Below are 13,844 nucleotides of genomic sequence, written 5' to 3' on the forward strand. Positions count from 1 at the left end.
GAGTCACATACCAAAACTTACTTACATCTCATATGAAGAAACACAAATAGAAACGTAGAAACTAGAAGAAAGGGTGGGCCATTTGGCCCATTGAGCCTGCTCCGCCACTCATTATGATCATGGCTGATCACCAGATTTAATATCCTGATCCCCCCTCCCCTTCTCCCCGTATTCTTTGATCCCTTTAGCTCCAAGGGCTATATCTAATCACACAACGTTTTGGCCTCCACTACTTTCTGTGGTAGTGAATTCCACACATTCACCACCCTCTGGGTGAAGAAATTTCTCCTCACCTCAGTTCTAAAAGGTTTATCCTCAAACTATCAGCCCTAGTTCTGGACTCTCCCCACCGCTGGGAACATTCCTACTGAATCTACCTTGTCTAACCCTGTCAGAATTTTATAAGTTGCCCACTACTCCATTGTGAGTCTTATGCTGACTGCAAAGCAACATGTAAGCCACATACTTAATCATGCATGATTTCATCTCTGGATAAGTGAAGTTTAAAGTTTATTTATTCCTGTCACAAATAAGCTTACATTAACACTGCAATGAAGTTACTGTGAAAATCCCCTAGTCGCCACCCTCCGGCAGCGTACCCACACTCGGGTATGCTGAGACAGAAGTTAGCACGGCCAGTGCACCCAACCAACATGTCTTTCAGACTGAGAGGGGAAACTGGAGCATGCAGAGAAAACCCACACAGACACGGGGAGAAACTCCACACAGATAGTGACCTAAGCTGGGAATTGGACCCGGGTCCCTGGTGCTGCGAGGCAGCAGTGCTAACCACTGTGCCACCGTGCCGCCCTGAGCTCTCCTTGCAGTATCAGCGGAAAGAGCATTCAGAAGATCCACAAGCAGCCATGAATGTAAAAGCTCAGAAGACACAGGACAGCAGCTGCCCTTCACATCAAGGCAGCATTCAACTGAGTGTGGTACCAAGCAGTCCACAATGAATATCCATCTGCTCCACCACCAGCACACTACGTACACCACTAGTACACTACATACACTACCTAGTACACTGTGGCTGAAGTAAGTACAATAAGCACTGCAGCAACTTGCAAAGTTCATTCTGATGGCACCTTCCAGCCTCGTGACCTATACCACCAGGGAGAAGAGTAACGTCCAACTTGCCCTCCAAGTCACAAACTGCCCATGTAGGGTGGGATTTTCACCCTAAAATGGAAAAATCCTGCCCGAGGTCAACGAGTCTTTCCGTGATCCACCCCTCGCCCGCTCCGATCGCTGTGCTGGGCAGGACAGTAAAATTCGCCCCATAATCCCGGTTCCATCATAACTCCAGGGTCTATACCTCGGCTCTGACAAAGGGTCAGCCTGACTCAAAACTATTTTCTCTCCACAGAGGCTGTCAGACCTGCTGAAATTTTCCAGCATCTTTGGGTTCTATATCTTGATTCTCTTCCCAAATACCACTGTGAGAGTAGCACTGCCCAATAGGTTTCCCAAGTTCAAGAAAACAAGTCCATTAAAGCTGTCGCAGAGACGTTAGAGATAACTAACGGTTGCAACATTCACTTTGGTTATATCCAAACAAATTCACAAAACTCCACAGATCAAATGTTCCCGGATACTCACCGGGATAAAGCAGTTATCCGCATCACGTTCATTCGATTTAATTGTCACGTTCCCCAAGTGAAGAATAGCTGCTAGAATATGGAAGATACCCATCTGGTAGGAATCATTAATACCTGCAAAATGTTTAATATTGTTAAACTGGATACTTTGAAAGCACTGTCAAGGTGAAATCCTGCTCAATGATATTTGCATCCAAGTGTATATGTACAGGATGACTCCTCTCATTAGCAAAGCACATTTACAATGGGTTGGTTAACAGTGCCTTTTTTTTTCTTCATTATCTTTATTCGTTAGCCACAAGTAGGCTTACATTAACACGGCAATGAAGTTACTGTGAAAATCCCCTAGTCGCCACACTCCGGTACACTGAAGGAGAATTCAGCATGGCCAACGCACCTAACCAGCACGTCTGCTTTGACTGGGCTCATACTCACTGGAACTTAGAAGAATGAAGGGGAATCTCGTCAAAACATATAAAATCCTGATGGGACTGGACAGGCTAGGTGAGGAAAGAATGTTCCCGATGTTGGGGAAGTCCAGAACTAGGGATCACAGTCTAAGAATTAGGGGTAAGCCATTCAGGACTGAGATGCAGAAGAAATTCTTCACCCAGAGAGCTGTGAACCTGTGGAATTCTCTACCACAGAAAGAGTTGGAGCCAGTTCATTAGATATGTTCAAGAGGGAGTTGGACGTGGCCCTTATGGCTAAAGGGATCAAGGGGTATGGAGAGAAAGCAGGAGCGGAATTCTGAAGTTCCATGATCATATGGAATAGTAGTGCAGGTTCAAAGGGCTGAATGGCCTACTCCTGCACTTATTTTCTATGTTTCTATGTCTTTCAGACTGTGGGAGGAAACCAGAGCACCCGGAGGAAACCCACAGACACGGGGAGAACATGCAGAGTCTGCCGGGAATCAAACCCAGGTCCTTGAAGCTGTGAGGCAGCAGTGCTAATCACTGTGCCACCCTGTAAAGCAGACAAAGGAACTGCACACATGCCAAGATCGCAAACATTTTACCTTCGAAGTCCTGAAGCCAAAGCTGCAACCTTTCAATGTGGGACTTTTCAAAAACTGTGCAAATTAATTTTTAAAACTTTATGGTCAGGAATACTCACATCTTGGCCTAATCCAACATGGCAATAACGAAACACTATTTTTGGAGGGAAAAATCCACACTTGGCTCTGTAATTTTCGAGAGGATATTTGCAAATTGAGTATTTGGAACGATATGCACCAGAAGTAACAAGTGCTGTGGATAAAGGGGAACTGGTGGATATACTGTACTTAAGTTTTCAGAAGACATTCGATAAGGTGCCATACCATAAGTTATTATGTTAAAAAGCTCATGGTGTAGGGGTAACATATTGTCCTGGGTAGAAGATTGGCTAGCTATTAAGAGTAGGCATAAATGGGTAATTTTCTGTTTGACAGGATGTAGCGAATACCACAGGGATTAGTGCTGGAGCCTCAAATTTTTACAATTTATACAAATATTTTGGACGAAGGGAACGATAGTATGGATTGTTAAATTTGCTAATGACACAAAGCAAGATAGGAAAATAAGCTGTGAAGTGGACTAACGGAGGCTGGAAAAGGACATAGACAGATAGATGGATTAGGTAAGTGGGCAAAGATCTAACAAAGCAGTATAATGTGGGAAAATGTGTGGTTTTAGCAGGATGAATAAAAAGTATTGAATCACATTGGACTGCTGTGTACAGTATTGGTCTCCTTATTTAAGGTGTAAATGCATTGGAAACAGTTCAATGAAGGTTTACTAGATTAACATCTGGAATGAGTGGGTTGGCTTATGAGGAAAGGCTGGACAGGCTAGACCTACATCCACTGGAGTTTAGAAGAGTAAGAGGTGACTTGATTGAAACATATGAGATCCTGAGGGGTGTTGACAGGGTAGACGTGGAGAAGATGTTGCAGCTTGTGGGAGAATCGAGAACTAGGGGCCACTGTTTAAAAATGAGGGGTCACCTATTTAAGACAAAGATGAGGGGGAAAGATTCTCATAGAAATCTCACAGTGCAGAAGGAGGCCATTCGGCCCATTGAGTTTGCACCGACAACAATCCCATCTTGGCCCTATCCCCGTATTCACACATATTTACCCCGCGAATCCCTCTAACCTTTGCATCCCAGGACACTAAGGGGCAACGTAGCATGGCCAATGCACCTAACCTGCACATCTTTGGACTATATTCTCTCAGTGGGTTATGAGGCTTTGGAATTCTCCTCCTTCAATAGTCTTTGGATATCTTTAAGGCAAAACAGAATCTTGATTAACAAGGGGGTGAAATGTTATTGTGGAAAGGTGGGAATGTGAAGTTAAAGTTAACATTGGATCAGCCTATGATCTCATTGAATGACAGAGCAGGCTCAAGGGGCCTCGTCTTACTCCTAGTTTGTGTGTTCATACTTGGAAGGGACAATTTCAAATAACATGATTAGCATCACTTTCTGGATTGCTGTAAAGATTGGCAAACTCTCCCTGGGAATGCACACAATTTTAAAAAGTAATCTGCATCGATCTTGGCTCGAACCTTGCTGGGAAAATGCCATAATATATTCCAATTATGTAGCCTGCCTGAGTCATTAAACAAACACTGAGCACAAGAGAAGTCCAAGGATATGAGTATGACTGGAAAGTTAAGCGTTTGAGGAAATTATCTAGAGCCTTTGTTTTGGGTCAAAATATTTTAAAACAAGAAGCAATTCATCATGGAAAATTGCCGATTGTTATTCATTTTCCCAATTGGAATCATCGAAACCCCTGCCACATAAATACTCCGGCTGCCAGACCAGCTCAGGGGCTGGGAATTCTGCAGAGAGTAACTCACCTCGTGATTCCTCAAAGCCTGTTCCTATCCACAAGTCCAGAGTGTGATGGAACATCTCCACTTGCCTGGATGAGCGCAGCTCCAACACTCAAAAAAGTGAGACACCCTCCAGGACTTAGCAGCTCACTCACATTGAATCCCATCATAAACCTTCACCCCTTCCACCACTAACACCGAGAGGCAGCCACGTGTACCATCCACAAGATGCACTGCAGCAACTCACCGAGGCTCCCCTGACAGCTAACCCCTTGGCCTCTACCACCTCGATGGGCGAGGGTAGCAGATGCATAAGAACACCACCACCAGCAAGTTCCCCTCCAAACCACACGCTGTCCTGACTTGAAAATATATCGGCCATTCCTTCACTGTCGCTGAGTCAAAATCCTGGAACTCCCGCCCTAACAGCACAGTGGGTGTACCTACGCTGCATGGACTATAGCGATTGAAGGTGGCTCAACATCACCTTCTCAAGGGTGATTAGGGATGGGCAATAAATGGTCTGTGATGCCTACATCCCATGAACATATATATTAAAAAGGAATTCTATCTACTTATGTTAAAAAAATGAGCTTAAAAAGGCATTGTTAGCCAAATCTGACTCTCTAAAATCCTAAAGTTTAAACGTGAGATTAAAGGCAATGAAACAGTTTAGATATTTACCTAGTAAAGTACAAGCTTGCCTCGTGTTCATCATTTCTTTGGCATCATCTATTCCCTCAATCACAGGACTGCCTCCTAAATTCGTGTAGTGGAAGTTTTGGGCGTGGGCTGAAAGCAAAGAGATGTCAACGGTACAACTAGTTAGTGTGGTGTTTTTCTACTGAAGGCAAATAAAGATCAAGCAAACAGCATTGCTCCCAAAATCCCAAATTAAAACAGCTCTGTTAATGCGGATCAATGGGTGGGATGAGGTGTCATTGGAGCAGTTTCCTAAACCACCTGTAAGGACACCAGTTTTATGTAGCGACCGTGATGTGGATGCCAATAATCCACAAAGGCGAATGGGAAGCAAAAGCCTTTTCCTTGTGATATCTGGTACTTGGAAAAAGTCAACATTTTGGTCCGCTGCCCCTGACAGACCAGTCTAATGGTGGACTTTCCTTATAAAACAACTCAGAGAGGATGATGTAGTGACGGTAATCAAATTACTTGTAGCAAGGCCCACATTACTGCTTTCAGAGACCGGGGCTTGCACACTGCTCGGGGAGTGTTTTAAGCTAATCGAGTAGCAAATAGCAGGAATTTGCAGAATCCGTTACAGGACATCAATGTGTTTGCCCTAGTTATAGTTCCTCAGTAATGAGGGGGTGTAAATTGTGCAGTCATGATGCATGAAACTAGATTGGGAAGGATTCTGATGAGGGACATTAAACTGGACCATGATGTCCAGTGTGCTATTAAGTTTTAAGAAGATGAGTCTCAAAGGTTGAGAAAGCAGTGATAAACATACTCAGCCGGAGAGCTTTGAATTCTGGTAAATGTTTGGAGGCACACAGCTGGTAGAGAATATGATAATTTCTTTCATCTTCAGCCTGAAAGAGATGGCAGACAACAATTTCAAACCTCAGTTTTACAGTAGAACTGTATCATTAACACCATGTCCTGATTCCTGTACAACTAGCTGCAATTAATATAGTTAAACAAGAGGTATCTCCCAGCCCCAGTGGATACCTTATTGCTATCACCCATGATGAGGGGGCAGTCTGGCCACCATTGCCAAAGTGGATGAAGAGAAGTTCAGCTTTAGAGACCAGCACCAGCCTGGAAAGGATGTCACCCCTCACTCCCATTCCCCATCATGGAAGGTTCTATTCCCTCGATGCACTATACTCAACAATTCAGGTAAGAGGTCACAGGTCTTCAACGGTGAAAGCTGAAGCCATGAACCATGAATGGGAAATCCAGGAGGATACTGATACTCAACACATAACAGATGGAGTCCATATTTCAATACAGCGAAGGGTTGTGAACATAGCTCAGTCCATCACGCAAACCAGCCTCCCATCCATTGATTCTGTCTACACTTCCTGCTGCCTCGGAAAAGCAGCCAGCATAATCAAGGACCCCACACACCCCAGGCATACTCTCTTCCGCCTTCTTCCGTTGGGAAATAGATACAGAAGTCTGAAATCACGTACCAACCAACTCTTCCCTGCTGCCATCAGACTTTGGAATGGACTTAACATATATTAAGCTGATCTTTTCCAACAGCCGAACTATGGCTGTAACACTATATTCTGTACCCTCTCCTTCTCCCCGTGTACTCGATTAATGGTATACTTTGTCTATATCGTGTGCGAGAAACAATACTTTTCACTATATTCCAATACATGTGACAATAATAAATCAAATCAAAAATATTATATCCTATTTCCAAGTTATCCTGCCAAGTGGTTCCAAAGCCCCGTCAAAGTTTCCCATTTTTGTGATGTTAAACTACCTCGAATGATTATTAGAAGCTGTCAGATAGCGTGAACATTTACATTTACAATTATTTACATGCTTTCGAAGATCTCATACAGTGTAGCGCTCACCTGAAACACAACTCTCGATTTTTCCAACAGGTAGGTTCTCATGTTTGCTCCAATGATGCGATATCTCTTGTCAAACCCAATTTCAATGTACTTCCCAAAGCGACTACTGTTGTCATTTCTGGTGGTTTTTGCATTTCCTATGGACTGCCAAGCAAAGAGAGACAAAGGTTTCTACGCTGCACCATAAAGAAAATAGCCGAACCAATGCTCATACCGACAGGCTCAGTTATACCACACTGACAGAGCTGGTCAGGCCTGCAGTGTCTAACTGGGAAAGAAAACCATCTCAGCAGAAACAGAGTTAATCAGAACAGAATTTACCAACTCTTCAAAGAATTTGGCTCTTTACAGAAATTTTAGGTCCAGTTTAGTCTGCAAAGACCCAAAATAAATTGCTAAAAATAGGAATAAAATATTTGAAAACAGACAAAGCGATGTGGAAAACATTGCTCAGTGTCGTGTTTGAACAACCTAATCTAAAGCAGCTGGTAAAGGAAATCAGTTTGAGAGCACAACATTCGCACATTGTCATTTCAATTCTGCCAACTCGGCTTAAATCAAGCTCAGAAGATGAGATAAATGTCTATTAACTGCCAGTGATAAGGACAGACAGTGTTTAGCACTGCTGCCTCACAGCGCCAGGGACCCAGGTTCGATTCCAGCCTCGGGTTCACTGTCTGTGTGGAGTTTGCACACTCTCCCTGTCTCTGCGTGAGTTTCCTCCGGGTGCTCCGGTTTCCTCCCACAGTCCAAAGATGTGCGGGTTTGATTGATTGGCCATGTTAAATTGACCCTTGGGTCAAGGGGACTAGCAGGGTAAATATGTGGGGGTTACGGGAATAGGGTCTGGGTGGGGTTGTGGCCGATGCAGATTCGATGAGCTGAATGGTCTCCTTCTGCACTATAGTGATTGTATGATCCCATATGTAGTTGGATCATTCTGTGCCCACTTCCTAATGGTCATGATATGCAGCGTAGAACTGCCGACAATCCAACACAATTGGTGCACACAAAATCTCAATCTGTCCACATCCCCGCTTGTAGCGAGAAGTGCAGAAACATACACACTCACCAGGGTAGAGATTGCAGTTTGACGAGGGAATGTTTCCTTATTGCTTTAATAGACCGCACGAGTTCGATTGGGATAACTAGAAACTAATTTGGTGGATTCGGGTGAGAAAAGCAAACATGAGCCCAGGAAAACGTTCATGTTCTACAACCATCACTCTGCCTCCATTTAACAATGTGCTTTGTATAAAGATATGCAATTCTCTGTCCCTCGCTGTTTGTGTACCTATTTCCTAGACAGACACACAGCCAGGAATTCTACCACCTTGCCTGCCATGGAATCGGAGTGGGCAAGGGACGGACAACGGAAACGTTCATTAACCTCGGACAGGAATTTCCGATGTTGCTCGAATGCGGCCATAAAATCCCACCGACGCCTCTCTGCTAATTCCACTTAAGGTAAAGAACAGAAGCATTCCCTAGTTTATTTCTCCTCCCTGAGAGGCAGTGCCTGCTACAGCCCTGCATTTCGGAGTGGGATTGGGAATTAGCCACACTGTACCAATCAATTTCCTAACAGCGCACCATTCTTGGTGTGTGAACTGGCAGAACATCGATGAGCCTTCGCATGCAAGTCGAATTCTGTCCTTACACTTTTCAACAGGGAGTGTAGTCTGCATGGTGCTTCCCCTGCCTTGCTCAGAGGTACGGCAATGTCCCTAAATCTACATTGACTGAGATCAGCAATCTCAACACAGTCCCAGGACTGAACTGGAGACTTCTGGATCCACCCAGAGAGGATTACGTGGGAGTTTAAATGTTTCTAATGTGTCAGCATGGACTCGATGGGCCAAAAGGCCTCTTCTACTGTTCGATTCTATGATTCTACTCAAGACCGGGAGCTATCTGGGGTGCTGTAAACATTGCTTCAAGCAAACTTTAAACTTCCTTGGCTTTGAATTGTTTCATGGGATTTTTAAAAATATAAACATAAAGACTTAGGATTGAGAGTAAACAAGTTGTATCTCAATTTCGAGGAATCATTTGTCAAACGCAAGAGGGAGGAATTGTGTTGTTGGGGGACATGCACGATATGGGTGTCAGTTCTTTAAATCCATCACAAGGAGCTCTCAAATCTCAATTAACTTTCTCTCAATCCTCCAAGTCATCTTCATGACCCTCAGCTCTTCCTACTAAAGTTTTTAGGGCACGGTGGCACAGTGGTTAGCACCGCTGCCTCATAGTGCCAGGGACCTGGGTTCGATTCCCAGCTCGGGTCACTATCTGTGCAGAGTCTACACGTTCTCCCCATGTCTGTGTGGCTTTCATCCGAGTGCTCCAGTTTCCACCCCAGTCCGATAGACATGCTGGTTAGATGCATTGGCCATGCTAAATTCTCCCTCAGTGAAGAAGTTTTTGAAGTTTCTTTATTAGTCACAAGTAGGCCTACGATAACACTGCGACAAAGTTAGTGTGAAAATCTCCTGGTTGCCACACTCTGGTGCCTGTTCAGGTACACTGAGGGAGAATTTAGCACGGCCAATGCACCTAATCAGCACATCTTAGGACTGTGAGAGGAAATTGGAGCACCCGGAGGAAACCCATGCAGACACTGGGAGAATGTGCAAATTCCAGACAGTCAGTGATCCAAGCCAGGAATTGAACCCGGGTCCCTGGCACTGTGAGGCAGCAGTGCTAACTACTGTGCCAGCATGCCACCCCAATCAGTGTACCCAGTCAGGCACTGGAGTGTGGTAACTAATGGATTTTCACAGTAACTTCATTGCAGTGTTAATGTAAGCCTACTTGCGACCCTAATAAATAAACTTAAAACAGTAAAAGGGGGAACCCTGCATATAATTCTCTTCAGCCACTCCCCTTTGGTGCAGTGTCAGTGGCATTTTAAAAAATTCTTTCATGGGATGTGGGCATCACTGGCAGGGCCAGCATTTATTGCCCATCCCTAATTATCTATTTCAGAGGGGCAGTTAAGGATCAGTCACATTGCTGTAAGTCTGGAATCACATCTAGGCCACAACCTGTGGATGTGATGTATCTGGATTTCCAGAAGGCATTTGACCAGGTGCCGCACCAAAGACTGCTACATAAGATAAAGGTGCATGTGTTCGGATAATGTATTAGTATGGATAGAGGATTGGTTAACTAACAGAAAGCAAAGAGTTGGGGGGGTGAATGGATGTTTTTCTGGTTGGCAATCAGTGGCTAGTGGTGTGCCTCAGGGATCAGTGTTGAGACCACAATTGTTTACGATTTACATAGATGATTTGGAGTTGGGGACCAAGTGTAGTGTGTCAAAATTCGCAGATGACACTAAGATGGGTGGAAGGGCAAAGTGTGCAGAGGATGCTGAAAGTCTGCAAAGGGATATAGATAATCTAAGTGAGTGGGTGAAGGTCTGGAATACAATGTTGGTAAATGTGAGGTCATCCATTTTGATAGGAATAACAGCAATATGGACTATTATTTAAATGGTAAAAAATTGCAGCATGCTGCTGTGCAGAGGGACCTGGGTGTTCTTGTGCACAAATCTCAAGGAGTTGGTTTGCAGGCACAGCAGGTAATTAAGAAGGTAAATGCAATTTTGTCCTTTATTGCTAGAGGATGGAGTTTAAAAACAGCGAGATTATGTTACAGCTGTATAAGGTGCTGGTGAGGCCACACCTGGAGTAGTGTGTACAGTTTTGGTCTCCTTACTTGAGAAAGGATATACTGGCACTGGAGGGATGCAGAGGAGATTCACTAGGCTGATTCTGGAGTTGAGAGGTTGGCTTATGAAGAGAGACTGAGTAGACTGGGACTATACTCATTGCAATTCAGAAAAATGAGGGGAGATGAGAAACATGTAAGATTATGAAGGGGATAGATAAGGTAGAAGCAGGGAAGTTGTTTCCACTGGTGAATGAAACTAGAACGAGGGGGCATAGCCTCAAAATAAAGGGGAGCAGATTTAGGACTGAGTTGAGGAGGAACTTCTTCACACAAAGGGTTGTGAATCTGTGGAATTCCCTGTTATCACATTGAATGTTTTTAAGGCAAGGATAGGTAAGTTTTTGAACAGTAAAGGAATTAAGGGTTATGGTGAGCAGGCGGGTCATGATCTTATAGAATGGTGGGGCAGGCTCAAGGGGCCAGATGGCCTACTCCTGCTCCTAGTTCTTATGTAGAAAGGTAAAGTTCCCTTTCATAAAAGGATATTAGTGAACCAGCTGGGTTTTTACAACAATCGACAATGGTTTCATGGCCATCAAATTCCGGATTTTTTATAGAACTCAAATTTCACCATCTGCCATGGCAGGAGTCAAAGCCGGGTCCCCAGAGCATTACCCTGGATCTCTGGATTACTGGTCCAGTGACAATACCACTGTGCCACTGCCTCCCAAGGGGTGATGGTTAGAGCTTGCGGAATTCTTATCAATTCTTATAAAGTGGTTTGCAGGGGAAGTTTTTCGTGGTTTAGAATGAGCAACCTTTCATAGAATCATACAGTGCAGAAGGAGACCGCTTGGCCCATCGAGTTTGTACCAACCACAAACCCACCCAGACCCTATCCCTCTCACCCTATGTATTTACCCCAGCTAGTCCCCCTGACACAAAGGCACTGACAACAATCCCACCCAGGCCCTATCCTGTAACCTCATGTATTTACCTTACTAATCCCCCTGACACTAAGGGGCAATGTAACATGGCCAATCAATCTAACTTGCACATCTTTGGCGTGTGGGAGGAAACCAGAGCACCTGGAGAAACCCACACAGACACATGGAGAATGTGCAAACTCCACACAGACAGTGACCCGAGGCCGGAATTGAACCCGGGTCCCTGGTGCTGTGAGACAGCAGCGCTAACCACTGTGCCACCCTTTGGAAAGAAATCTCCAACAATGTTTCAATATTGAAAATTGATAATGGCAGCTTGCATTTCCTGTTCAAGAGGACAACAATGTGGATCCAACCACAGCCTGTGTGCCATGCTGTACAAGATAGTGAATATGACCAATGCATAAAGAGATGATAGGCCATACAACTCAAAGTACAATGAGTGCACGTATACTATTTCAGTGTGGTTTGTGCACTCTTCAATGCAACTTCCAATTGAGGTTCACGTTCAATAAACTCAGGGAGTTCCACACTGCAGTTCCTCCAACTTGTACAGGAAGTTAACTTTCCCCACCTAGCAGAACTTGCAATTTAATCCGAGTGTTTAATTTCTGGAGAAGTTTCGGATATTAATTACTTGGGGGGGAGGATTCATTTTACTCCCACATTCTGAAAAGGTTCCCAATCTCTTCCACTGATCTGGATCCCAGTAGCTGAGCAGTTGTAGTTATTTGGATACTAAGGTCACTTATTGTCATTGGCATGGGTTTCTCCATTAGGGAAAATTTAAGAATCTCCACGGATAACTGCTCAGGCCTTGATCAAATGCAGACTTACTGTTTTGCCATTTCAAAAGTCCAACTGGAGCCCCTCTAATCAGCTATTCTTATGAGGAAACAGTTAAAACACACGGAGGTGATGACAGCCACACAGCCTTCTTTGAGCACATGCGCTCATTATCGGAGTGTCAATGTGATTTGCCTCCTTCTGAGGATCAAAGGGATTTTGCCATCCCAAAGATTTTCTGGAGCGTATCAAAGTATACACATGATCATACTTTGGAGAGTGTCCAAGGGAATTCTCTTCAAAAGCAACAATCAAATGCGCGAAGTTCAACAGGTCAAGGCAAAACCATTTGTTCTATTAGTGATGGCGACGGAGGATGATATAATATTGCCGCTCATGTCACCTCTCATGTATTATTAGGTGCTGTCCCTGACAGTTCAAAGACTTTGGACTAACCAAGGCCAAGGCAAGTCAACTGATAACTGGATATGGCTGAACTACAGTGCTCAATCATATTGACACTTAAAAGAACGTATTTGACCCCTCCACCTTACTAGTGATTGGATCTAGAAAAGTAATGATGGGAAAGCAATGAACGATCATGGCTAGTCTCTGCTCTTTCTAGGTGGCTTGTATTTCTGTTCTTATTTCAAGGGTCCATGTGTCAGTGGGTCAGACAAGTTCACAACAGCGCAAAGTATTTATGGCATTAAATCCAATCAAGCAAGTTGAGGGAAACTTTTTATCTCTTGATCAATGCAAAACAAAGTGAGTTGGATCATTCACTTGATCACGTGGGTCATGTTTAAAGGCAGTTGTGTCTTAAGTCGAATGCAGGGACAGTTTGGTGAGTATTTTCTTGGATATTAGCAAGCAACCTCTGAACATCCCCAATATCTTTTGGATTTAACCACTGGGTAAAGAGCCGTTTAATTAAATTGTCTTTCCGGCATCAAATCTCACCTCCATGATGGGGTTGGAGGCCAGAACCTTCTCCTCCACATTAGCCTCACTGGCTGAACCACTGACTGTGGCAAAGTATCGCATGGCATACTTAGCCGATACGGTCTTTCCAGCTCCAGACTCTCCGCTTACAATGATAGACTGATTCCGCTCATCTCTGAAACACAGATTATAAATTGTTGTATGTTCAGCGATCAGTTAGCACAGCGCAAAGGAAAAAACAAAGAGGCACAGAGATACCACAACCTTTGCTTTCTGCAGAAACATTTGCAACATCTTTGGACCAAAAAGTGGAAGAGAAACTTAGATAATGCTATTTTTGCTGCTGGGGTTAACCAGTGAGTCAAAGGAGAAGAATATCAGTCGCTTGTTAGCACGGAACTCAAACGTTGCTAAAAAGAGACACTCACCTCGGGTCACTGTCAATATGGAGTTTGCACGTTCTCCCTGTGTCTGCGTGTTTCCTCCGGGTGCTCTGGTTTG

The 13,844-nt window shown here is 44.2% G+C and overlaps 1 protein-coding gene across 5 annotated transcripts in view; it reads right to left on the minus strand.

Annotated features, from left to right (window-relative positions):
- myo5aa (myosin VAa) overlaps nt 1–13,844 on the minus strand; it is a 204,534-nt gene that overhangs the window by 93,333 nt on the left and 97,357 nt on the right. For all 5 annotated transcript variants that reach the window (XM_080214230.1, XM_080214233.1, XM_080214232.1 and 2 more), the window contains 5 exons: nt 13,362–13,518; nt 6,988–7,131; nt 5,904–5,985; nt 5,114–5,221; nt 1,603–1,715 (listed from right to left, as the gene is read on the minus strand). In XM_080214230.1, coding sequence (XP_080070356.1) covers nt 1,603–1,715; nt 5,114–5,221; nt 5,904–5,985; nt 6,988–7,131; nt 13,362–13,518 — 604 coding nt within the window. The remainder of the gene's footprint in view (nt 1–1,602; nt 1,716–5,113; nt 5,222–5,903; nt 5,986–6,987; nt 7,132–13,361; nt 13,519–13,844) is intronic.

This window comes from Carcharhinus amblyrhynchos, chromosome 28 (genome assembly GCF_965287045.1).
Source record: "Carcharhinus amblyrhynchos chromosome 28, sCarAmb.v2.hapA, whole genome shotgun sequence".
NCBI classification, from domain to species: domain Eukaryota; kingdom Metazoa; phylum Chordata; class Chondrichthyes; order Carcharhiniformes; family Carcharhinidae; genus Carcharhinus; species Carcharhinus amblyrhynchos.